Source organism: Sitophilus oryzae, unplaced genomic scaffold, assembly GCF_002938485.1.
Source record: "Sitophilus oryzae breed Bouriz unplaced genomic scaffold, Soryzae_2.0 scaffold_1393_pilon_pilon, whole genome shotgun sequence".
Classification (NCBI taxonomy): Eukaryota; Metazoa; Arthropoda; class Insecta; order Coleoptera; family Curculionidae; genus Sitophilus; species Sitophilus oryzae.
This window is the reverse complement of record NW_022146052.1, coordinates 704,411-731,751: the sequence shown is the minus strand read 5'-3', so window position 1 is coordinate 731,751 and position 27,341 is coordinate 704,411. Positions and strand designations below refer to the sequence as shown.

Genomic DNA, 27,341 nt, shown 5'->3' with positions numbered 1-27,341 from the left:
ACGAAAGAGAACGTAGCGAAAAGTCGAAAAGTGGCAGCAGACTAATGAAGAATATAAAGAAGGAAAAGATAGAAGGGAAGTATAGACATTGTCAATAGAGGATACTTTGTGAGGTTGAAGTAATACTTAGAGCAGTTCCAACGGCACTTGAGAGAAAAAAACAGGGGGAAGGGTTTTAGTCGGTCGCTACAAGCAAACCCGACACAACCCGCGCCGCTAGGCCAACAGTCGGGTATAATATCGATATACAGCATGTACATTCAACTTTTAAAAAAGGCTTGAACCTTCACGTCAATCCGACTTTCTAAGATTGACTTGAGTGAAGCTGGTTTGGGGAATCGAATATAATATGGATCAAGTTTTTAAAGTTTTAGGGTCGATATTTGAGCCTGATTTAAGTGAAGCTTGCTTGAAACACTCGAAATAAACGTGGTCGTAGTGTGGATTGGTTCTAAGCCTTTCAAACTAAGTACTTTCAAACTCTACAAGTTACTACTTACGGTGCCAAATTTTGACTCCACCGAGGACAAAGGCAACCTGGTGCCTTTACATTTCTTGCAGACGTGGGGACTCTTCTTCGACCCAGATCTCCTGCTCTCGTTGAAGTAATCGGGACATTGGCATAGAACAAGGGCTGGCGTGAGCAGCAGGCCTCCTGAGGCCCTCACGCTGCCGTACAGCCAGGGATCAGCGTAGCGCATCGAACGGGATAGGGCGCCAGTGTTTCCTCCGATGCATCTGTCTGCAGCGTCACCACCGTTCCGATTGCCACTTTCACTCTGAAACAACAAAAAACATTACGATATAATGAATATGTTACTGTTGAAGTGATTACTTAGCTAGTTTATATCCTTGCTGGAGAGTATACAAACTAATAAAACATCTTGATATTTTTAAATCAGATTGCGCTTAAAATAACTAGTAGTAGTTATTGGTTTATAGTGGCATATTGTCCAGTAGTGATGAGCCAGACTGGTCTTGGTCTTGTATAAAAAGTAAAACCAAAATATGCGTTTGATCTGCAAGATCAAGACCGACCATGCAAGACTCTTACGGTCTTGTATTTTGTCCACGTTTATGTGGAAAGAACTTATTTGTTCAAAATTACTATTTTAATTTATTACAAATACAGGGTGATTCAGGCTTCCGAAAAAGCTTTACAGGGTGGTCCGAACTGTATTCCGGAAACTTCGGCAGCATATTTTGCAGATAAAAATAAGTAAAAAACTTAGTTTGGGAGATACAGAGTGTAGAAGTTTCATTTTTCTTTCGATTTTTTCCAAATAATTTCTGATGTAACGTCAATCTTTGGATTAAAATTGGTGTCTGGGAGTTTTTTGACATGAGAAATTTGATTTTGATGTCAATATGACTCCTATTTGTAGGAGGCGCCACCTACATATGTTTTAACTGTTTTGAAGAGAAATAACTTTTAGTCCGTACCTGTATAAAACTACTAAGTGAAAAAATATACATTTCCGTAGTTTTTGACGTAAAAAATATCTCTTGGTAAAAATCGCTACAAGAAACCGTTCTCAAGATTGAGTAGGTAATTATCTCGGTAATTATTTGACTGAAATAATAAATTTGGGAAATTTTTATATAAATCATTTTTCTTCGAAAAAATTATGCTTAAAAAAATTAACTTTTTTCATAAAATCATTTCAAATTTATTATTTTAGTCTAATAATTATTTAGCAACATGTTTAATTTATGTCAATGATGTATGATAAATTGATGTATTGATAAATTCGATTCCAAATATCTCGAGAACCATTACTCCGAGAGATTTTTACCAAGAGCCGTTTTTTACGTAAAAAACGTCGTAAATGTAATTTTTTTACTCAGTATTTTTATACAGGTACGGATGAAAAGTTATTACTCTTGAAACCTGTTAAAAATGTGTAGGTGGCGCCCTCTACAAGTAGAAGTCATACTGATCATCAAAATCAAATTTCTCATGTTAAAAAACTCCCATACACCAATTTTCATCGAAATATTGACGTTCCTTCAGAAATTATTTGGAAAAGATCGAAATAAAAATTAAACTTCCACACCCTGTATCTCTGAAACTAAGCATATTAGTATCTACATTTATACGAACTTTTTTACTTATTATTATCTGCAAAATATGCTGCCGAAGTTTCCGGAATACAATTCGGACCACTCTGTATATTTCTGGTTTCTGGTTTGTAAATTCCATTTAAATTTTTTACATAATATGAGGGCAATGCTAACGTACATTTTGAAAATATTTTTTTCAACATACAGGGGATTCAAACATATTTTCAAACCAAAGTTGTTTAATTTTAAACGGAATACTATATATTTTTTAGCTCTATCAGTGGATTTACCCATTAAATTTCCATTCAAGAAATACAGTGGATTTTGCAATATAATCCTTTTCAAACTAAATTTACAGCTTATTTAAAGCCCTTTTAATTTCCAAATTCGAAGAATTTTATTTTTTTTAACAGGCAGTACTGTATAATAGTGTCTTAGCAATCTTGTTTCATATAATATACAGGGCAAGTCAAAACTAAATGTATTTTCTCCACGATTTTAGGTAGAACACCCTCTTTTTGTATCATAATCGAACAAGGTTTTCTTTAATCTTTTTGTTTTACTAAGCACTTCTTATAGCTAAAATAGATATTTAATGAGAAAATTGTGTTTTTTTTGAAAATAAGACATGATCTGGCGTCCAGTAAGACAAATGTATTGAAAGAATGGCGTTTATCATTAAAACTGTCATTGTCCATCTTTTAATTTTAAAACCTTGTTCGATTATGATACAAAATACAGGGAGTTCCATTTAAAATAGTTCCAATTTAAACACAATAAAGTTGATGACAGTATCTCTCAAATAAAATGTCAGATTAAAAATCTAATAACACATCAACTTGCAGAGCACGAAAAGTAGCAAATGGATCTGAAATTTGTATTATTATGACAATACATTTGAAATATAGACAGAAAAGAAATACAACATTTAGATTTGACTTATTTTGTATATATCAAATAAGATTGCAAATTTTAATAGACCGAAGTTTTACACGAAGACACTTGGCGCGTTCGGTATTCACGTTCGACCGCTCGGATCGATCTCTATCGTTCGTTTATGACATCCAGATGTAGGGGAAGTAAATCTGAATCGTTCGGTAAATAAAATCGGAGCAATCAGACGCTGATCTTTTTACTCGGAAAATTTTGACGGAGCAAACAGATTAATTTGAATTAGTGAGGTTAAATTTCCAAGTTGTTGTCAAGTTTTAAATTGTTTATTTTGTTGCTTAATGCAAAATGACGTACAAAACTCAAAAAAGAAATTACTGGTCCTTTTGTCTTTGAACGTTGAAAAATTTCAATTGGGAATTAGGATTTCAAACTTGTCACTTTTCCATTAGCGATCCGAACATTCCAAACCGTTCGGTAATTTCAGGTTACTCAATCCAATCTGTGATCACGTGACAAAAAATCCGTCGACATCTGGATGTGATTACCGAACTTAGCATTAGACAATAATTTCCTGTTAATATTTTTTTTTAAATTCTTCAAATTTAGAATTTTAAGAGGGCTTTAAATAAATAGTAAATTTTATATTTAAAAAAACACACGGTATAGTACGCGACGTTATGGTATTTTTGGAACGGAAATTTAGTAGGAAATCCACTGAGCTAAAAAAATATATCGTATGATCGGTTTAAAATTATACAGCTTTGATTTGGAAATATGTTTGAATTACCCTGTATGTTGTTATATTATGTAAAAAATTGAAATATTATGTAAAAAATTGAAATGAAATTCACAAACTAAAAACCTACTAAAGAACTTCTGCGGAAGCCTGAAACACCCTGTAATGTTATCCCTATAAAATTTTAAAGGAAGAAATGCTGATTCAGTTTATATTGAAAAATAAAAAAATTCGTAACACAAATATTCTAATAATGTTTTTCTTTAAAGTTTTATTTGCATTCAATTACTAAAAATACTATTTATTTAATGATTTTTCAAAACCAAGACTACTTATAAACTACAAAACCAAGACCAACGGAGTCTTGGTCATGGTCTTACATTTACTCGTCACTATTATCCAGCTAGTTTATAAATTATAGCATGTCTGTCGCCAAAGTTCAAACGACAAAAAAATTAGAAAAATTAACTAAGGCTTTTGGCTAGGCTCTAAACTTGCTACTATATTTGGATAAACCACGAACGTAATTTTCCTAGTAACATACTGGGTGTCCCATATAAAAATGCATACTAGAGAGATCTGATAAACAGAAAAGATCCTAAAATTTTCAATTAGAGAAAAGTATCGCCTTGCTGAACCCTAATAATATTATATTTCAAAATTTAAAAAACACGATTATTTCGAATTTAAACCAAATTTTTCCGATCTCGTTTTTATTCTTTTCTGGCTTTATTTTAAAAGTATTGTAATAAAATACAAATTTCAGATCACACTGCTACTTTTCGTGCCCTGCAAGTTTATGTTATTAGATATTTAATCTGACATTTCATTTCCGAGATGCTGTCATCAACTTTATTTTGTTTAAATAAGGGGGGGGGGCTATTTCTTAATTCATTTTCTAAACGCTTGGGACTCCTCCAATATAAAGATGTAGCATGTAGCATATAGCACACTATAAGTACAGAAAAAATATCCCCATAACTAGCCATGATTTGTTTTGTATAACAGAAAAAGCTGAAATTTTAGCAGTTGGTGTTCCAGAGAATATATTAGTATGAATAGAAGAACTTACCCTTAAATTGTAGGAGAAAGCTGCATCCGGAGGTGACAGTGGAAACCGATGCATTGCATGGCTAACCAAAGCAGCCATAGAAATATAATAAACGCACTAACATCTCCAAAATCTGTAACAAAATAAAACACATATATTAAAATTATTCACTGATATTTCTCATGATTTTTCCTAATTCAAATATAGTTAAAGACAAATTTAATTTACAACCTAATTATTTTATTTTAATTTTAAATATTTAATTTAGCCCTTTTCCAAAGAGCATCTTTTCTTGTAAGTGGGATTCTAAAATACTCATTGAATTTGGTGTTAGTACCAATTGGTACCATAAAGTATTATTTACTTATTTAATCACTTCCTCTTTCTGGTTCTAGTCGCTTCTTCTCCCTCATCAAGAGCTTATAGCTCTTAATGAGGGAGAAACTTTTAATTTAAAGCTGAAACTTTTAATTTTACAGAAGACGTTATACGTCTTCTGTAAAATTAAAAGTTTCAGAGAAAACCACTACAACTAGCCTATTGGGCAGACAATTATTGAATATATTGTTAGCTGTCCAGGTGTTGACTGAATGAGACTGGGCGGATACAGCAACAGAAATATGACATGATTGGCATGTGTGAATAGACTATATAATTATCATTTAAAACAATTTTGCAAAATTAAGACTTGCTTCGGGATTAAAAGGGTAGACAAATCAAATTTGAATAACTCTAAAGTAGGTAATAGAAAAAAAAATCTAGATTGAGTGTGAGATACATGATAAACGCTCGGTCTATAAAATATTTTACACTCCAAATACAATAAATAGCGTCACACTGAGCTCTTGAAATGATAATACCGTATGATCGAAAAAAGGCGTCCAGTTGGCTGGGAAATGATCGATGACATTTCTCATATAAATTTACATATAAAATGACAGCGATCTTTCATTTAGCCATAATTTTAACATTTTTTCATAGCCATCGCTGACGCCGTTTTTTTTCGATCATACTGTAGAACTAACATAACTTTTGCCGGACCTAACCTAAGCCTTCAGGTGCGGATTATTAAAAATTGACATAAGGTACTACACAGCAATTAGAAAAAAATATTTTAAAATGTTTGAAAACATTTTACACGTTTCTAAAATAAAAAATACCAAATGTTTTATCCATTAATCTCTTCAAAAGATTCTTCTGGGTATTTCGACACTGCAAAAAATCTACAAAATAAAATAGTTATTTTTTGTAAACACCGCTGCGTTAATCCAAGGGAGACTAATTTGTCAGTTGTATTTTACTAATAAAACACATTTGGCTAACATCATCAGAAACAAGAAAAACAAAGAAAAAACTATTAAAAATATCTAAATACTACTATTGAAGAACACTTTTTTTCAACAGATACGTTTATTAAAAACCCTTGATGTTCTGATAAAATGGCATATGTTAAACTTCAAAATTTACAAATACTACCTAATAACAATGACTTAATGAGGTAAAACAAAAACCTCAAACTTTCTATACATATATGATTATTTTTTAATAGCTTTTAATTATTATTTATGATATCTTTATTATATTTGAACTTATTTAAGACTCACCCTGTATAGTAAAGTTATAAAAATGTATCAATATTAAAGCTTTCCTTAATTGTAGTTCAGTATAAAATAGTTTTAATAATATATAAAAAAAGCTTATACCCTTAAGTATGCATCATGTATACATATTCTGCAATAGTTACGAGGTCTGTAAGTATAATGTTATTGCTACCTGTCTTACAATTATCTGACTTTTAAAACACTTAAGACTTTAATAAATAAAGACATAAAGACGATATACATATCTTACATGCATAATTGAAACATTAATATACCTAATCTCTACTAAACGTTCTCCCTCAATCAGCATTCGTAACTAGTTATTATGCAAATATATCGGATTCTTATTACTACAATTTCTGCCGCATTTTCCAATCAATGTATCTCAGGCGTATATAAAAGGTTTTTAAACAAAGAGCGTACGTCATTACGCAAAATGTATCCTGTCGATAAGAATCTTCCTTTCTACTATTGTCTGGCTTACTTCAGGCTGTTGTTCTATTATCCGTCTAATAGAAACTATAACAAAAGGACGTTCCTAACGATATCTTCGTTTTGGATGGCGTTCTTTGCCGTACACACTTTGAATATCTACACGAAATTTATAACTAGCGTAATGAGTAAGTAACCAAACCAAACTGATAGATTTTGGAGATTCTACATATTTTGAATGTTAAAAAAACTACTGATATTCAATGATGGTTCATTCATCAATAAGCGCACATGTGTGTAAACTTGATGGCGCACATGTGACTTGAAATTAAGTAGTATTGAAAAACTTAACAATACGGTGCCTTTTTAGCTGACCATACCAACAGGTAGGCTATTAAGATGGGCAAAAAAGAGTTTTTTTAATTTCACACAAAATGAGTTATTTGGGTCATAAATGACCTAAATACAAAATATTTTCGTGGTGTCTGTCTGTCTGCCTGTCCGTCTGTAACACGATAACTCAAAAACCGCTAAACCGATTTTAACCAAATTTGGCACAAAAATACTGTGGCACCCGAGAATCTGTCCATTAGTTTTTGGTGGGGTTGGGGGTTGGTAAGGGGGTATGGGAGGGGGTTAAAAATTTTAAAAAATCCACTTTTAAAAACTCCAAAATTACAGTAGCTAGCAAAACGCGGTTTTCAATTTAAGATTAGGAATAATATTTGCAACAAAATTTGTAATAACATCAAAATCAGTCAAAGTCGCAGTTTTTCAGATATTCCGTGTTTCCGTAGTACGGTTTTGAGAAAATCCGTGTGGGGAACTCCAAACTCCCATCGGACGCGACCCCAGGTGGCGAATAGGGGAAATAACCGCGGACCAAAATTCGAAAAATTCCTTTACTTTGAAACTAAAAGAACTGCCTACCAACTTTTTATTAGCATATTTTAGTATGGGCGGCTATACGTGCCTCCCGGCGCCAATTTTTTTATTTAGTGTTAATGCATAATCTTTAACAGCTAAAGTGCGGTCTATGGGATCCCGGTATCTATATTTTATCCTATAAGGTAACAAACGCAAATTCCGAGTCGTATGCTCTCTAATCACCCAAGACTTGTCTAAAATATTCTAAATTAAAAAAGCGGTAATAGATTTTTAGCAAAAATGTTAAGAGTTAGAAGATACACTTGTAGATGAAGAAATGAATGGAGAAGATTCTGATTCACACATACCAAGTTTTTTAAAAATTTGGCACAAAATTTGGTTATAGATCTCGTTTTTAAGCTCACTAGAATTTCATATAACAATAATTGAAATAAATGTGAGCTAATGAATATGTTCCACTACAAAACCTTACACCACGACATAAAAAATATCTGAAAATTTGAATACCTGCTATAAATATCCACAAAGGTGTTATGAAGAAAGCCTGTTCCAAAAACCGAAACACTGCTTTGGGAACACCGGTGTTGGGCTGACACCGGTGGTCAAATATAGGCTATCCGGTGTACCGGTGTCGACAACACCGATGTTCATCTACAACACCGGCGCGGCATTCGTTTCGACACAGGTGTTAATCTCGATACCGGTTTTGACTATATGACACCGATTTTGATCTCGACACCGGTGTCTCGACAGGCTGACGGTAACGCTAGCTTATCTCGGACAGGTTTTATACCACGAAATCGCCCATAACGTTGCGCATTTTCTTATTTTTTCAATCAACGATAATGCGATCAAGACATAACATACCAGAGGACCTGCGCGGCGCGACCTGACGACTCGGCACATTAGTATATGTATGTAAAATAACTTGTAATCATGCGCTTTATACTACGATACAAATTTTGATAAAGTGTCAAATAAAACTTAAAGGTAAGAAAAATAATGCGATGAAAAAATTTTCATAATTTGATGAAAGATTCATTAAATAATAATCATAATATATTATGATCTTCGTTAATAAAATACCTCCTTTTTATAGCTTCATTGATCTATTTGTATTATTTGTAAACAGATGTGTGCCTTATCGCAGAACTTTAAAAACCTAGAATGTATACTATTGTCACACCATTTTTTTTGTGATTTGACAATATTATTATTTTCTAGAAAACGATGACACCGACATAAACGAAACTTTGGCTGATCTGATGGGAAATACCAGCTGCATTTTAAACTGTTGTTTTTTCGTTTTCTTTCATAAGCAGTGGTCGAATCTGTTCGAAGCTTTAACAGATCATTCAACCTTTGGCAAACCTCCAAAATACGATACAAGTATTCAAGCTAACAAATTGTTTTCCCGATTTTGTGTTTGGTATGGTAATATTGGAGTGGGAATCTATACAGTTATATCACTTATAGATGAAAAATCTTGTGACAAGGTAAAATTAAATAGTAAGCTTTATTGGCTTAATAATTAAGCACACCCATCACTCAGTACAACTATATGCAAATTAAAAATTGTTTTTTAGATAACAATCACTTATTATTATTGTTATTAATAAAATGAGTTTGATTTCATACGAAAAAGAACAAAATGTTTTGGGAAATATATTGGCCATTAGGTATTGTTTTTATAATACAGTCCCTTCCTGTTCAGTCCGAATGTTATCATCCGGTCCCAGGGACCGTACCACGTATTTAGTGTAACGTCTTCAATATTTCGATAGCTCCGTCAAAAGGTGTGAAAAATATTCAATACAGGGGTTCTGACTTTCAAAAGAGATTGAATAACGAGAAAACTAGAACTAGAATACTAAAACTATTTTTTCTGACCAAGATGAGTAGATTTTAGAGCAATATTGATGAAAATTCTTCTCTCATTCGGAATTAATGACAGTGACAATATATCCTAATGATGAAAACCAGATCAACCAACGAATTTATTCTCGGAAGAATGGATACAAATGGAATCTTCTAAACCTAATCAAAACGTAAGACCTGCATGCGAAATCATGAAAGTTCTAACCGTAAGAGTAACTGGTATTATTATTTTGCACTATACCAAACTGGCAGAGTATCGCGTAAAAGAAAGACTGGTCAGAGATACGAACGACGTTGAAATCAATAGATTTTCGAGCCACTTATTATACACAAGCCAAAACCTGATGATATTAAAGTCTTATTAAAAAAGGTTATATAATATATATCTTAATTCCCCCAAATAAAAAAATCATGTTACTACAAATAATAATTTATCTTGTTGTCCTCAGGACGCCATAATGTTGTGTTTGGTTTGGACACTATTCTGCAACGTCGATTGTAACAGTCAAATTTCCTCGCTACGACCTATGTGTGCTATCTCATAAATTATCGCAAATAACTATTATTTTTGCATCATGTTTACTATAATTTTATTCTTAAATATTATTTTATTTAGTATTTTACCATTATGCAAGCGAATATACACCGTGATATTATACAGCTACAGCTACACAACATTGTCACTGGATCCGCCCAGCATTAGAATTTTTGTCGAACTCTCTATATCTTTGATCATCACCTGCCCGTCACTTGTCACTGTCAGATCAAATCAGATATTTTTGGATTTATTTATCCTTTGTTTTGGTTATTGAAATTTTATAATTATCAGATAAAATTTCGTAGTTAAATTGTTTATTTTTGATGTAGCAGAATGAGAGGGAAGAGGCAGCTCACAATAGAACGGAATGGAGAAAAATTGTAAAGTCAGTTAAGAGCGACAACCAAAAGTAAAGAGACAACAAAGCGATGAGATTTTTGAATGTCTGGAGTGCGGTAGACAGATAACATCACGTATCGGGCTTTTCAGTCACAGAAAAGCTCACGAAAGAAAACGCCTTGCGTGACCATCTTCTGATGCGTGTCAAATACTCGTCAGCGAGTAATGGCGGTATGTATGTATATTTTTGATGTGGATAGTAGTGTGCAATTCGTTAATTTTAATTGTGGAATTTCTGAGTTAAGTTGGTTCATTCATCGGATATGAAATATGTCAGTGGAAAATATTCTAGAACATCATTTTTTTATTTATGCCTTTTTGTGAGTTGGACTAGTCGAGATATATAGTTCTCTATCTATATCCTGGAGGGAGATTTCCGGTTGAAATCTGATTTTGTGAAGGAAATCGAATCCTTGCATCACTTCTTGTGTGCTCCCCGACCGAGAATATCGTAGTGAAGAACTGGCTGCCGTTTCGTGAAGCATTCCCTGTTGGTAGTTAACAGGTATTCTTAGGATTAAGGCTTCCGAAACACATTTGGTCAGAGACGTGGTTGTATTTTGTGGTTTGGACATATTTACATGGACCGCCGACCAATTTCCGTAATGGGATTAAAATAGCCTTTTTCCGACCGATGCGATATACCGACTCCACGTGCCCAAGAAGTCCCCGAATAGTTCCAAGGTATACTATAATTCTTCTGCCTAGTCTAAGTCAATGCTCAGCTGATTTTTATTCGTATTGTTGACTGGTTTTCGACTTTTCCATGCCCACGTGGTGTAGAAAGATTAGTTGAGCGTTATCTTCCTTAAATCTTATTTGGTTGTTCGTAATTGTAGAGCAAGAAGACCGATCCAGACCGTAGCACAGAACAGTCCAGAATTCCATCCGTTCCTGTTGTCCGTGTAGAGGTACCCGTTGGACATCATAAACCCTCGGTGAGGTAAAGTTCAGAGTTAATTAGTCCATCGTAGTCAGACAGTACACCGAGCTGTAGCCCCCTTAGCTATACACCGTAGCTCAACCGGAGGAAGTTTCAAAAATTTCAAGTACATACATCGAATAGAGTAATACTGTATAATTTTAGTTTAGTTTAGATTTGATTTATGTAAACCACCCTGACTGTATCTAGTGTTAAGTTAGATAAGGGAGTTTGATGTCAAAATGACTAGTTATTCCATTTAATTTAACTTCTATTTTCTTTTCCAACCTTCCATTTTACATTTCATTCATTTTTTTTATATATATTAACTTTTGATATTTAATAAATTGCTTAATCATTTTTAGTAGTATTTTTTTTTACAGCCTAGTCTCATAGTTAAGTTAGAGTCACTTAAGTTTAAATAATTATAGTAACATTTGAAGTTCATGGTAGTTACACTCAACAATTCGAGGTTAGTGTTGAAGTCTACTTAATAGTAACATCTTTTATGCTGAGTTCATAGAGTATAATCTCGTGGCGCCCTTTTATTAAGATCTTTGAACCCCGACCACCCGGCTGTTAAAATTAAAAGTTAGTGGCCTCTATGCAACTCATTACCGATTAAGTAAACTTGTGTTTTATTGAACTTCGAATTAGAAAAGGACGCGGCACGATTAAGGGTTAAAATTTGTACGAATTCTTTTGAATTCATACTACGTAAATAATATGTTTTTCCTAAGCTCAGTACGGATCAATCTTCCAAAACTGTTGATAGCTTTAAAATTGTGAGTATAAGAACTCTCGCACACACACCGGAAAAATCGGTGCCGGAGTCGGCGCCGGCTTTGCACCTGTTTCCCGTTTCGACAGTTGTATTTAATTCTATTGTATTGGCCGGTCCCTGACTATTTTACAGGATTGGAGTATATGTGAAGGAGCTAATTTATTTATATTGCAATCGATTTCAGCCCCGGCACCAACACTGATTTTACCGGCGTGTGTGAAAGCGCTCTAACTATATCAGAACTCAATCTTATATCAACGGCAACAAAACCATTGTTGACCTGTATTATCAATGTAACCGCAGCCAGATGCCATCTTCTTCTTAATTATTATATCTTTTGTATTAGGAAAACGAAGAACTACACTTGAACAGGATGTGTGGAATGCTAAGTCCGACATGGTGGCCCAACACTATCCAAGCAACCCTACCTATCAAACGCTTCTACTTAATCTATCAAATACTGGCCACCTCCTGGATTTTACCTCCTACTTTAACCTTATGTTTCATTATATACGAAGCTGGAGGTCTCATAGATGTTAGAATAGACCATCTGAAAGAAGTGTATGATAATATATTTGAAACAGATAATGAAGAAGAACAGTTCAAAAGGTTTAAGCTCTGGGTTAGATATCATCAGGATATAATTGGGTAAATTAACATAAATTAAGGTATTTTTTGTTTATTAAATATTGTTTTCTTTCAGGCTATGCGAACATTTGAATAGAATATCAAAAAGAACCATTGGTCATGTTCTTTTAATAGCTGCAATTGTCATGGGATGTATAGGAAATCAACTTATAAAGGTATAACTTTTATTAGCTCAAACAAACCAATTTTAATAAATTATGTGACATTACAGGATTCTACTCCAAGAGCAGCTATATATCTGGGTGGATATGCTTTATCTGTATTCTTCATATGTCATTGTGGACAACAAATTATTAACAAGGTGTAACTTTTTTAAACTGGTTTAATTTACCTTTAGTCGTTTTCAATCAGAATTTTTATTAAGTTTTTTTCACAGTCTTTTTTTTTATTTTTCAACATTAAATTTTTACACTTTGAATTAAGGTTATCGTTCCCCGATCAGATCATCCAGATTGAAGGCTGAGTGAAAAGTTTAAACAGTCCAAACTTCATTTCAAGGAATTTTAAAAGCTAAGGTTTAGATCACAATTACCAATTGATTCACTGGCGTAGTTTTTTTGTCTTTACTATTGATAGTGTTATATTTTAATTTGTTTTAAACTTATTATAAATATTAAACTATTCATTATTATTTGTCATTATAATAATTGTATTTCTTCTCGGACGAGACATACTACCACCTGATACATATCAAAATGAAAGAATAGACCTTCACACCAATGTCTTGTTCGTAAAATGATAGATCAAAAGTGATATAGTGTAAATCCCGCTTTAGCTATAATTTATAATTTATTGCAGACGCTTGATATCAGGGATACTATATATGAAGGAAAATGGTATATGTGCGATGAACGGGTAAAATCTTGGATGCCTTTTGTTTTACTGAGATGCCAAAAACCAATGAGCTTAGATGCCCTGCCACTGGGTAGCGCAAATTATCCATTGTTTCTGTTGGTAATAATCTAAATTAGAAAGAGTATATTAAACCAACTAAACATTTTTTCCTTTTCAGATTATCAAAACTACGTATTCGTATATAACGCTATTGAATCAAGTTGTTTAATGAGAAGTACTCGAATAGCAACGCGTTTTTACAGTTTTGCTTTATGCATACTATTTATATTCTTCTTTATAATATTTATATTATCCACTAGATCTCTTCCTTATTGATTTATAGTGGCAACAAGTAAAATAATTGTAATGGTTTAACAAAAAGGTCTCAATTTTGCTCTACATGATTTCCTAAAATTTTCAAAAATTTATACCGCGCACATATTGGAAATCTGCATTGTGAATATGAAAACATACAAATACGGAATTGTTGGCTCTAATAAAAGCACTGATGAACATATTCTTGTGTTGTGGATTTTGATTTTCAATTGATATGTTTGACTGGGTTCACATAATTTAATTAAGAACAATACGTATTAATTGCTGCTTAAATTAAAGAAAAATGGTTGTTAGTTAAAATTAGATTATAAAAATACTCCAAAAAAGTTAAATAACTGGAAAGATTTTATTAAATATCTAACAAGATTTTGTAGTATTTTCAATATATTTTTTATGCCCATTTAAATTGTTAATTTTATTAAAGATCGCAAGAGAAATTACATTTTTTTATATCCTTTGTCAATTTTGACTTTTGACAAAAATAATAAACAAGAAATAATGCTTTTCATATATTTAATGTGGGTTTAAATGCATCCGTCATGCATCATCAGTCGTTGATTATGTGCAATTTTATTTGTTTATTTCAGAAATGTCAGCTGACAATTATTATGATTGGAGTTACAGAAGGACGGGCGGATGACACATGGCGTGTGCATATACTAAGGGCTGGCAAAGGTTAGTCTTGGGTAGAGATTTCTGTATGTAAGAAGAGTACAATGCGTTTATAACGTACTGAACAAAGAGAGAACAGTAAAGACGTTGCCAAACGTATGAAATAAACCGAGAAACTGTGCATATTGCTAAGAGACGTGGAAGGGGATAAGCAGATTTGTCGCAGTCAACTAGTTGATCCAATCAGTACCTCTGTCAGTACTTAAAGTTCTAGGGAAAGGTGTACATCATGCGTTCAGCTTCACAATTGAATTACGTCTCGTGATACTTATTTTTATTTATTAACGAGTTGTTGTAATTTTCCCTATAGCTTGAAAATTTTTAAGTGCAAGTTAGAAACACTTGCATTTTTGGTAAAAATAAGTGGAATTGAGTTGGTGTTCGACATTGGTCGCGCTATTAGAACTCTGAATTTAAAAATCGATATCTCGAAATATACTAGAAATAATCGATTGTAGTTTTTTCAAAAACTTTCTTAACATTTCTGCTATATTTTCTTCGCAGACAGTATGTGAAAATCTTTATAAATAAAAAAGTTGCACGATTGCTGAAAATTGCTATGCACTTAAAGAAAATGGATGGGTTGTTTAACATTTTTGAATGGAAAAAACAACCTTATCGATTTTTTCTTATTTAAACATATTGTAAAAGATCGGATCTTCAAAATAAAAAAAGTTTCAATATCTAAAGTGATTCTTAATTTATGGAGTGTGACACCTTAACGATATCCTTATAATTCCATTTAAGATGCTCAGAATCATATATGTAACGATTTTATCTAGTTATCTTCTCGAAAAAAACTCTTTTAAAAATAAACGGTTTGCGATCGTGATTTTAGTTTACTTGATAGGGAAAGGCGTACCGGCAACGCCATGGAATTTCTCTCACTCCGACTTAATAAGATCCCTATGTGATTTACTTCCACACATGTAAATACCGATTCAAAGGTAAAAGTTGCCAGCACGGTAAACCCACCTTTAAATAAATAAATTGAACTGACAAATTATTTTTGTTTAATCTTAAAAATACAGTTACATCAACTTGGACATAATAATAAATGAAACTGCTGAACACAAAAAATAAAATCAAGGATTGAGATGGCCAGAAACCTTTCCAAAAACTAAAGATTTTTTTGCATTGGTGATATAAACTTACATTTAAGAACAAGAATGCTCCGATGCTATATGTTTTCAAACTTATTATATGGTACAAAACTTATGGTGGGGAAGCTCCTAGTCGGGTGCTAGGGGGAATCCTCTCTTCTCGGGGAAACACTTTGGCTGAGTCTAAAGAGTATCTCAATGTTATCAGAGTATATCAATGTGTATTTGTGTATATGACGAGAGTCCAAACTCGCTTCCAACGATCTCTGCGCTACCACACGATGTGGCAAATGTGTGCGTCCAATTTTGGAAGGTGTTCGCCACATCCTGTGACATCTGTAGAATGACGATTTGATAGCACAAAAAGAGTCATTCTTAGGCATAGTAACGTGACAATCAAATTTCTAAGATTGTGCATTCCAAAGTGAAGAACTACGTGTTCCCATTGGCATTTAGTATAACACGAGAAAGTTTCATGATCTAAAATTTTCATTTATTTTTATTTCATTTAGAAAATATTTCTTTACATTCCAATTTAATTCTACCTTTGTTCAGAATATTATACAATATACAACCTACCTAGCTAATGAGAAGGCGCTAGCTAATATTTTTATAGCTTTTTAAATAGAGAATATTCTATTTACACAAGGAACCAAGGAAACTCATCAGTGTAGAGTCGTTGGCAAAAGGCAGATATTGCCATTTACCTTAATAAGCCTTTCACGGTTTCCACCTTTAATAACATTGCGAATTTGTATTATCTAATATAAAACAGGCATCCGTTCAGTTTGTTGGAGATTTCATTAAAAATTATATTATGCAAAGTAGCAAAGTGAACAAATTGTATTTGAAATTACTGAGAATATTCCTAATTGATTGACTAATAAATAACACGATAAAGAAATATAAATATATATTTTATCAATGTTATTTGGGATTATTAATTGAGAATTGTGGCGGTTCCTCAATAAGTACAGGGTGTCTCACTTGTTTTAAGGGATTTCTCGTTTATGAGTAGAGATACAAAGAAGCGGTTTGCACCTCATTATGCTACTTTTTTATGAAACCAAAGTTCCTACACACAAATTTGCCCTGGTTTCTAAAATACAGGGCGAATTTGAAATTGTTGCATTTGTACATCCTTTGTATCTCGGTTATCTTATAACTTGTCGAAATCGTAAAAATTGAGTTCAACCGTAAAATCCAGTGGTATATCTAGTTTTTCGCTTATAGCTGTCATTTTAAAATTATGACTCAAACTTGTATTTTTTTAGTTTTTTTTTCTATATTATTTATTTATTTTTATAGTTGTCTTATGAGCTTTCTAAAAATGTACTATACTCTATACTTATTTTCATAAAGTAAAAAAGCATTTTTTAACTTTTTTACATAAATCAACCTAGTTTAAAGTGTATTATTATTTTATTTTATTTAATTTTGTTAAATTTAAACAGATAATTTTGGTTTCCGCCAGTTTTCTTAATAATATGCGCACTAAAAATAAACCTGTGCGGCTTTTAGATAACACGCTGTCAATCAGAGTTAGTGATATTTTTTATGCACATGTGCACTAATTCTACACACATAAACTAGCGTGGAATAATCAATAATTATGTGATTGTTTTGACTACCTAATTTAACAAAAATAACATATAAATATTAATTTAACTACAAAAATGACATCAGCATGCAATATTTAAAGATAATAAATGTTAGTTACCGAGATATTTAATATTTTTGTAATGAAGATTTGGTGCCTAATAGAATATTTTTTAAACGTACGCCATCAAAATATTGAAAAACCCGCCACCAAAATATTGAAAAGCCCCCGCCACCAAAATATTGAAAAACGTGCCGCTACTGATTGCAAATCTAAGTATCTTAGTAGAAATAGAGAAATACAAGAATATGTGTATTCTTGCATGTGTGTATTTAATGAAAGAGAAATATTAAATATTCAGAGTTTTGCTATAATTATAAATATACTAATAATATTGCTCTTTCTTTTTCGAAACTTTATATATTTTTTCTGCTTGTAATTAGAGCTGCAATTGACTTTCAGGGATTCTCTAATTAAAAATAAAACATTTCTTTGTTTTTGACTCAAAAACTTTTCTATTTATTATTTATTTATAACAAAATTTTATGATGTTTAATATTTTATCAACACTCCACTCTATATAAAAACTGAATAAACTTTAAACGGATTTGTATTTAGTATATCCAGAAAGCGAAAATGACGAGCATATATGAAATCACAAAAAATAAGCCTTTTTACTATACCTTAACTATACTAAAAAATTTAAGATTTTATCCCCAGTCTATGGAGACGAATTACAAATGTCGTTTCTACATAATGCTTATTTTATGGAATTTTATATTAGTTGTACCATGGTTTACTCTTCTCATATTACATTTGGTTATGAATTTGATTAGTAAGTAACTAAAAATAGACATGTAAATGGAAATATAGTCCTAAGAAATAGAGGTGGGCAAAGATTGAAAGAGTCGTTTCAACGAGTATTAAAAATAAATCGTGAAATTCGATTCATTCAATGCTTAGAATACGATTCATTCAAATGAGATGTAGCGCGGGAACGGATCCATAAAATGGTATGTATAAAATCATTTGAGTATTTGAACGAGTCGAATCATTACCCAGAATGAGCTTCGTTCAAATGAGTCATGATAAGCAGGGATCCCTAAAATTTGAACGAACGAGTCGTAAAAAAGATTCGTAGAAATTGAGTCGGAGCACCGCTTTCAGTGCGATTCGTTCGTTCCTACGATTCTTCGTTCAGTGATTCATATTGATTCGTTGGTTACAATACGGTTTCTTTAAATGAATATTACAGTTAAATACTGTAAGCTTGGATACCCAACGTTTGTAATATGGGTAATAAAATAAACTATAATATAATTTAATGCCGTCTTCATACTATATGAAGACCGCGTATTTATATAGCGCATCAATATTTAGACTCAAACAAAATCCCAAAACAAACATCAAAATGCAAGCGATATAAAAGTTATTTATAAAAAACTGTATATTTATACAGTTTACGTAAAATGTGTATATTCGTTCAAATGTAACGAATCTTGAGAGTCGTTCGATGTAAGAAATTGAATCGTGTAATTCGATTCACTAAAAATAATCGTAATGCCCCAGAATATATGCATTCTTAAAACTAAAAATATAAGATTAAAAAAACTTAAACAAGAAATAAAAATTAGATAAAAGGTTGGTATGAAATGTTATTTTAAAAATGAGTTTTCCTTTTGACTTTTAAAGTCCTGCTACTAAAGTGTGGGGCCACCCTGTATATAACATCTACTAAAATAATTTACGCTTCTTAGATGGAACTGATATCGACTTAACCGAAGACATTGGAGATATTTTTGGCAACACGGGATGTGTACTCTGCTGTGTATTTTTTTCGATCAATCACAAAAAGTGGACATTGATGTTTAAGAAACTATCTGACTTCAGGCGGTTTGGTAAACCACCCAAGTATGAAGTAGCACAACGTCGTGGCAACATGATATCCAAACTGTGTTTTATATATGGTAAAATATATAGTATCAAAATAGTTAGAATCGTCTAAGATATCTATCTTTTTGTTTATACAATATACCGTATGATCGAAAAAAAATGGCATCCAGTTGGCTTGGAAATGACGATCGATGACATTTCCCATATAAAATACATATAAAATAAGAGCGATCTTCATTTCATGGCCATCGCTGACGCCGTTTTTATTCGATCGGTAGTAATACACCTAGGTACCTTAAAAATACTCAAAATAGTATTTCTAAAAAGACTACAGCTAATACGAAATTTAAAATTATTATAAGAGATCATCATTTTAAAAATACGCTGACCGCCATATATAATAACACTTTTCTTTTCATTGACAACATTTTTTTTATTTGTATATCGTCAGTGAAACATGATAAGGTACTCCATTTTTTACGTGAATAAGTTTTTTATACCGTTAGAAAGAGAAAAAAATACTCTATAAATATGAAAAGCAGCTAAATTGTTTACCATTAAAAAAATTGTTATTTTAACTCAATAATATCTGCTAACTCCCAGTGATCTGAAATAGCCGCCGAAATGCTGCTATCTCCATAATTTCCGTTACGATCACGCTGAAGCAAATACGCGAATTTTTTACTCATATGTTTCTTTAGTACAAGACGTCGATCCAGGGTCGGACTAGGCCAGAGGGGCCCGGGTGGCATTGTGAGGAGGGGCCCGGGTGGAGTTTTTTGCGTATTTTTTCGCCTTACGTTTTGGTCAGATTTTCTCTATTTATTTTCAATCAGGAAACTACCCGTAATGCAAAGTGAACCAAAATGTAATGCACTCAAATTGCAATGCAAATATTGTTAATTAAAAATAAAAAGTTTTGGGGATAACCTCAGAATATTACCGTCCCTTTTTTCTGTTTCATTTCTATTTAAGAATAAATAATGCTATGCCTATATAAACTACTAGGGGAGCCCGCGAAGGCTGGGACCGCCTGGCAATCTCCAACCTGCTATGGCCAGTCCGACCCTGCGTCGATCCATTCTGTAAATACAGGGTGTCCGTAAAGGGTAAGGGGAGAAACAAAGTTATCTCTACACGAGCAATTCATGGGCATGCTATAAATATTTAAAAAAATAATATTTTTTATTTGAATATTGTTAGTAATAATATTACTTGCTTGTACAAAAATTTCCAAAGTACCTAATCAATTTTTTTTCGACGTTTTTTCTCGTAAATGAGACATAATCTTTATAAAAATTAAAAAATTACGGAGAAAAATAATAAAAATTTAATAAAATCACGCAACTATTTTACCGATAACGACTTCACTGTTTTTAAAAATTAGGCTAAGCATCCTGTCAATAAAATTCGACAAATTTGCAAGTGGCCAATGTAATATCATTGTACTAGATTTCTTCCAGAATATAGAGCTATATCCAGGAAAATCTACCATATCTTCTTAGAACTGTAAGTTAAATTTGTAAATTATTTTCATATTCATTAAGTCCAAAATGGTTCCTATTTTAGTTCATTAAAAATGCATTAAAAATTTATTCGGTCTTGGACTTGTGCATTTTGCTTCCAGACCGACGATATTATAAATACATGGTTATGAATATTATATTTTTTTTTAAATTTAATTGATTATTTCTAAATCTATTTGAGTAATATTCAATTCCATTTTCAAAATTTCAAACAATAAAGGTTGCTATCTTCAGAAATATATTTTTATTTCTAATTTCTGCAAGACGAATTTACTTCATTTTTTCAGACACAATAGGGAGATAGCAGATTCTCCCTATTGCATCTGAAAAAATGAAGTAACACGAAATATTCAGTCTTATTGTTCCCCAGCAAATAACACATTCACCGACATATGGTATTCTCATTACAGGTATACTAGGTGTAAGTACTTATGTCTTAGTATCCATGATAGATTCAAAACGATGTCAAAGAATGAATATCGAAAAGCATTTGCATGAAGTTTGTGGTACATTCAGTCCAGCCTGGATACCAAACGGCGATCAAATTGATTGGTTATCCTATATAGTATTGCTTGCGTCACAGTGTGCTTCTGGAATAGTATATCTCCCTTCTGGTTTTATTTTAAGGTAACAAATATTCAAGAAGATTTCAAATATTTTCAGAAACTGGGAAAAAATTACAATACACTGCGTTTCTTAAGAGTCCATTTCAAAAGTAGCAAAATAAGCGTTCGGCCCATTTAACGTTTATTTATAACATATTATGTTATCTGTGGTTTTATATAAAACTGGCTAGATATTTTTACACAAATGAAGAAGGAGATTACAAATAATAACGTGGTTGTGTAATACTCTATCCGTATTGTAGCACATTTTTAGACAACTTCTTTATTTTTAAGATTATGAGGGTCAAACATCAACAAAATATTCTTTAAGTTTGGACTGAATTTTCTCCAAATTAAAGACATAATTTAAAATTCCGTTACAATACGGAAATAGATTGAAGGTTTGTGATTACAGTGATATATAATTTATATGGTTTTGTAACAAATTGCTGGCTATTTTATGGCAAATGCTAAAGCTCTGCAAACCTTAATAAAGCCTTAATCAAAGCACGTGTGTTTGGAATTTTGGATGTGGCTTAACATGACAGGATCGGGCTAAGCCAAAGGCAGATTTCTGAAATATAGTATATATTTCCCGCTTTACCCGACCCCTGAGAGCGACCCGAAAGTACTAAATATTTGTATTGTTACAGTGGATTGCCCTTAGAAGGCTACGGATTAATTGTAGCAAGAATACGTCACCTTAAAGTTCTAATTAAAGAAGTTTTGAACATCGAAGACCCAAACGAACAAGAGAAAAATATAAAGACCTGGATTTCTTATCATCAAGAAGTTATCAGGTGTTTTATTTTTGTTGTTCTTTTTTACTACAGATAATTATTTAAACTATAAATTTATTAAAATTTCACAGATTATCTGAAGAATTAAATGGTGTGTCCAAGCTGACCATTGGCCATGTTCATTTTATCGTTGCTCTAGTTATTGGATGTCTGGGCAGTCAGGTTTTAAAGGTACTGAATGTATCAATTTACTTCCATTCCTTTTTTTTTAATTATTTTCAATAAGCCAAATGTCGAAATTCCTTATAGCGATTATACATATAGTGACGAGCGAAACTGGGTCTTCGTCTTAGTTCGGTACAACAAGCAAGAGTTAAGGCGCTCATATTTTTTGAATCCTTGAAATAAATATAAAAGTTATTTATTTATTTAAAAATAATGTTTCAATTTATTTTAAAGGGAGCAATGCTGATTCCGGAAACTTCGGTAGGATATTCTGCAGATAAAAATAAGTAAAAAAGTTTGTATAAATCTATCTATGTCCTAAAATGCTGTTTCGGAGATACAGGGTGTAGAAGTTTCGTTTTAATTTCGATTTTTTCCAAATAATTTTTCAAGTAACGTCAATATTTGGATGAAAATTGGTATCTGGGAGTTTTTTGACAGGAGAAATTTGATTTTGCCGTCAATATGATTCCTATTTGTAGGAGGCGTCACCTACTTGTGATTTAACTGTTTTGAAAAGTAATAACTTTTCGTCCGTACCTGTATAAATCTACTAAGTGAAAAAATATACGTTTCCGTAATTTTTTGTGTAAAAAATATCTTTTGGTAAAAATCGCTACGAACAACCGATCTCAAGATATTGATAATGGAAATAGTCAATACATGTCATTATTGACAAAAATAAACATGTTGAATAGATAGTTATTTGACCGAAATGCTATATTTGGGAACTTTTTTTTAATTAATCATATATTTTTCTTGGAAAAAATTATGATAAAATAGTTTCTGTCGGACTTTTACCACTAAGACATTTCAAGTTTATGATTTCAGTCTAATAACTATTTAGTCAACATGTTTAATTTATGTCAATGATGACATATATTGATAAATTCGATTCAAAATATCTCGAGAACCATTCCTCGTAACGATTTTTTCTAAGAGACATTTTTTTTCGTAAAAAACGTCTTAAATGTATATTTTTTTACTTAGTAGTCTTATACAGGTACGCACGAAAATTTATTACGCTTCAAATCTGTTAAAAAATATGTATGTGGCGCCCTCTACAAGTAGGTGTCATATTAACATCAAAATCAAATCTGTCATGTCAAAAAACTACCAGAAAACAATTTTTATCCATAAATGAACGTTGCTTCAGAAATTGTTTGGAAAAAGTCGAAAAAGAAATGAAACTTCTCCACCCTGTATCTCCTAAACTAAGCATTTTAGGACATATATTATACGAACTTTATTACTTATTTTTATCTGCAGAATATGCTACCGAAGATTCCGGAATACAGTTCGAACCACCCGGTATACTAATTTTAAAAAATATCAGACAAATATTGTTTCTTTCTGTAAAGTTTCATTTGCATTAAGTAACCTAAAAATTATTTGACAATTTTCTATGTTGAAAGTGCCTCTAGTAAAAATCTATTGGAAAAGTGCAAGACCAAGACCTAGTCCAAGACTTGCAAGACCAAGACCAAGACCAAGACTACTTATTAGACTGTAAGACCAACATCAAGGGCATCTTGGACTTGGTCTTGCATTATTTGCTCATCACTATTACCATACTCGTATATTACTATTATTATTTCTTTCTATGATTTCGAAAGATAAAGACGATTTAATACAAATAACAAAAGGTAGTTTGCAAATTAAGACAGTAATTAACCATAATACACAAAAACACTTTACTTTTGCACTGGACGCGTTTCACTAACCATCAGCAGATGATTAATCATCAGCAGATGATTAATACTGAGTTCAATTCACTTTTAAAAAATTCAGTTTTAGTCATCTGCTGATAACGCTAACATGTTTAGCGAATCGCGCGTCCGGTAAAAAAATAAAGTGTTTCAGTGTATTTATATGTTAAAAGGTATTTAACATATACAATTAATTTAATGCCAGAACATTTTTAAATTGTATTAATTCATTAATTAAATCGAAACCAATGTTGTTCCAGCAATCAACTCCAAAAGCTCTAGCTTATATTGCAGCATATATAGGCGCTTTATTTATGATGTGTCATCCAGGTCAAAGCGTTACAGACGAGGTAAAAGTTTTAAAAAATTACCTTTGAACTAATTTCTGCAAAAAAACATTTCATTTTCAGTCGTTGAGTATAGGTGATGAGATCTACGACAGTAACTGGTACGAAGCCAGTCCAAATATTAGAAAATATTTGATTTTGATTATTCTAAGGTCTCAGAAACCGCTTAAAGTAGACGCGTTGCCTTTGGGATCAGCAAATTACGCTTATTTCTTGATGGTAACACCTAATGCTGGTTTAATATGAAAATCGAAAATTTATATATATCTTTTCTTGTAGATATTAAAAACGTCATATTCGTATTTGACGCTACTGAATCAGGTTGTTTAATTATATGACAAAAATGGGTTATAAATGTGTTGCTAAAATATTTCTATTTGTAACTCTTATCATATTATACCAAGTATACTTGCATTGTTTCTTTATGAAATACATTATTTTAATACTGCCAACCTAGCTCCAGGCTACATATAAAACTAGCAGCTTTATTGCACTTGTTATTTAATTATTTAGTATTTAGACTCAATCAGAATATTTAGAAATATAAGTTGTAAAGCAAAATTAACAAATAAATGCTTAATACTTATACATGAAATATTTCTGTTTAACTCCAAATTTTAATACACATTTTGTTGGACCATTTTAAAAATAGACCATTCACCATTTTGTCGAGAAAAACAACAATATGGAATAAATAGTAAAAATGGAATAGAATGTGAAACAGAAGAAAAAAGAACGTACAGAAGAAATATGATATTTAAATCCAGTTTTCAATTCTAATTAAGTAAACTCTATCTTAATAATAATATATTTTTTATCACACGTTTTGTTTGTAAATTTTTCGTAGCTTTATTTGCTCTTATATTTATTATATTATAGGAAGTGAGGGTAATTGGGAACACTGTTAGTCATTTGGAATACTGACTTATTAAGACTATGCAATCCCTAGTTAAATATGATATAAACTACTAGTTCAGCTTGTATATAATGGACAACAGATTTTGTAGTTATTTTAACTTATAGTAGACTAAAGCTTTTATAGTGAATTTAAGTTAGCAATAATTGCCGTGATTTTTTTTAATAACTTTGAGTAGGTCTTAAGTTCGCTATAGGTCCATATTTTAATTTATTAAATGTATTTTTCGATTTGTTAAAGCATACAGAGCTGCAAGCTCACAGAACACTTAAGTCTTTTTTTGACTTAAATAATTTTAATGACTTAAATCATTTGATTTTAAGTCATATTTCGAAAGCTGACTTAAGATTTAATTTAAGCCATTTTCAAAATGAAGTTAAAGAATGAAAGCATTTAACTATGAAAAAGATTTAAGTCTTTTTAAAACATTTAAGTCTTTTTAGAAAAGGCTTAAGTTTTTTTCATATATTTTTATCGTAAATTTATAACAGCGGCATCAAATATGTGTTTACCATCTTTAGTATCATAAAAAGTAGCAACTGTGAAAACCGTATCTTTGTACCGCTGCCCATAAACGAGAAACCCTGTAAAATACACAAAAATGGGACAACCTGTACAAAGTACCACACAGTTTAAATTTTATTTAAGTTGTTGATGTTTATATATGGGTGTTTTTATGTCCTTGATGCGTTTATTTTTTTATTGTTTATTATAGTTGTTTATATAATATTTTAATCTAATATGTATCTACAATAAATTAATATAGATAATAAAAAAATCGGTAATGGGTATTACAATAAAATAAATATTAACAGTTAAAAAATAGGTATTTAAATTGAATTCTGGTTGTTTTGACTTGAGGGAAATTATAGTGAGTTAAGTCATTTTACTGACTTAACTCGCAGATTATCATGATTTAAGTAAAAAAAAACTTAAATAATGTTATATTGATTTAAGTGATTACAAAAATTACTTGACTTGAAAGAAAATGACTTAAGTCAAAGACTTAAATTTCAGTCATTTAAACTTCGTATTGAAATTGACTTAAGACGTATTCGTATTGAAATTGACTAAAATCATTTTGATTTTAGAAATGGCTTAAGAGTCCATTTGCGCTACACCGCTCGGGTCGGTCTCAGGGGTCGGGTAGAGCGGGTGTGCTGTGGAAGGCGGTCCGTTCACGATCCCCCACCGCCTGATTTTTGGTCGGACGCATTCAGTGTAAATCACATCTGAATATTTCCCATATTTATTTCAGTGGAGTAAAAACGATATCAAAATGTGTCAAAAATTTTTTTGGAGGTATAACTACATGATATCTATACAGGATTATCAGTTAGGCCTTTGTGCATGTGAAATAACTAATTACGACCTTTTGGGGGTGTCAGAAATTTTTAACTAGCAAAATGTCAAAAATGTATAACCATGTTTTTTATCTTTCCTACGCGATAACTCCTAAACTAATCAACTTATTCACAAACTCTTTTTAATCGATTGAGAACACATAGGCGGTGATAGCTGAGGTAATTAAAATTCCATAGTGAGTGTATTTTTTTGAAAATGGATTAAACTTCAAACATTAACTTTATTGTATCATGATTTTCGGTAAGCGAGAAACTTTTTTTATTTGAAGGAATTTTTACATAGTATCTGCGTATGAAATAAAGTAAAAATATTGAAAAGTTTTTGAAACTTGGTACAATTTTCTAATGCTAATACTTTTCTTGTTATCCTAAATTAAGTTTACGAATAGGCCGCGCGCGAGACCACTCGGGCCTCGCCGCCCGAGACTTTGATTTTATATGGCGACACGGCGGACGCGATGTTCCGTAGGCCTATTTCTGATTATTTGTATTGTACCTGCAGTTTGAAATTTAGTTAATTCAGTACGTTATAAATTATTTAGTTATCGACTCTTTAATTTGCAGAAAAACTATAAAGAAAAATGATAGGTTTTTTTAAATCCTATTATAACGAAACCTAAAACTATCATAATCATA

The 27,341-nt window shown here is 31.7% G+C and overlaps 2 protein-coding genes across 2 annotated transcripts in view; one reads left to right on the top strand and one right to left on the bottom strand.

The window, feature by feature from the left end:
* Positions 1-27,341, bottom strand: part of LOC115875626 (rhoGEF domain-containing protein gxcJ) — a 275,457-nt gene that overhangs the window by 17,460 nt on the left and 230,656 nt on the right. The window contains exons 6-7 of the mRNA XM_030891130.1: positions 4,767-4,878; positions 501-779 (exon numbers count right to left, since the gene is read on the bottom strand). Coding sequence (XP_030746990.1) covers positions 501-779; positions 4,767-4,844 — 357 coding nt within the window. The 5' untranslated portion in view covers positions 4,845-4,878. The remainder of the gene's footprint in view (positions 1-500; positions 780-4,766; positions 4,879-27,341) is intronic.
* Positions 12,550-13,918, top strand: LOC115875627. The gene is made up of 4 exons (XM_030891131.1): positions 12,550-12,835; positions 12,891-12,990; positions 13,634-13,789; positions 13,848-13,918. The coding sequence occupies exons 1-4, from the start codon at positions 12,561-12,563 to the stop codon at positions 13,896-13,898; spliced, it is 582 nt and encodes a 193-aa protein (XP_030746991.1). The 5' UTR covers positions 12,550-12,560; the 3' UTR covers positions 13,899-13,918.

Bases quoted from the DNA above. Each gene is read 5' to 3' on its own strand.
- LOC115875627 (XM_030891131.1), top strand. From the start codon at position 12,561: ATGTGTGGAATGCTAAGTCCGACATGGTGGCCCAACACTATCCAAGCA. The intron at 12,991-13,633 runs GTATAACTTTTA...AATTTATTGCAG, and splicing joins TAGGAAATCAACTTATAAAG to ACGCTTGATATCAGGGATAC. The intron at 13,790-13,847 runs GTAATAATCTAA...TTTCCTTTTCAG, and splicing joins ATTATCCATTGTTTCTGTTG to ATTATCAAAACTACGTATTC.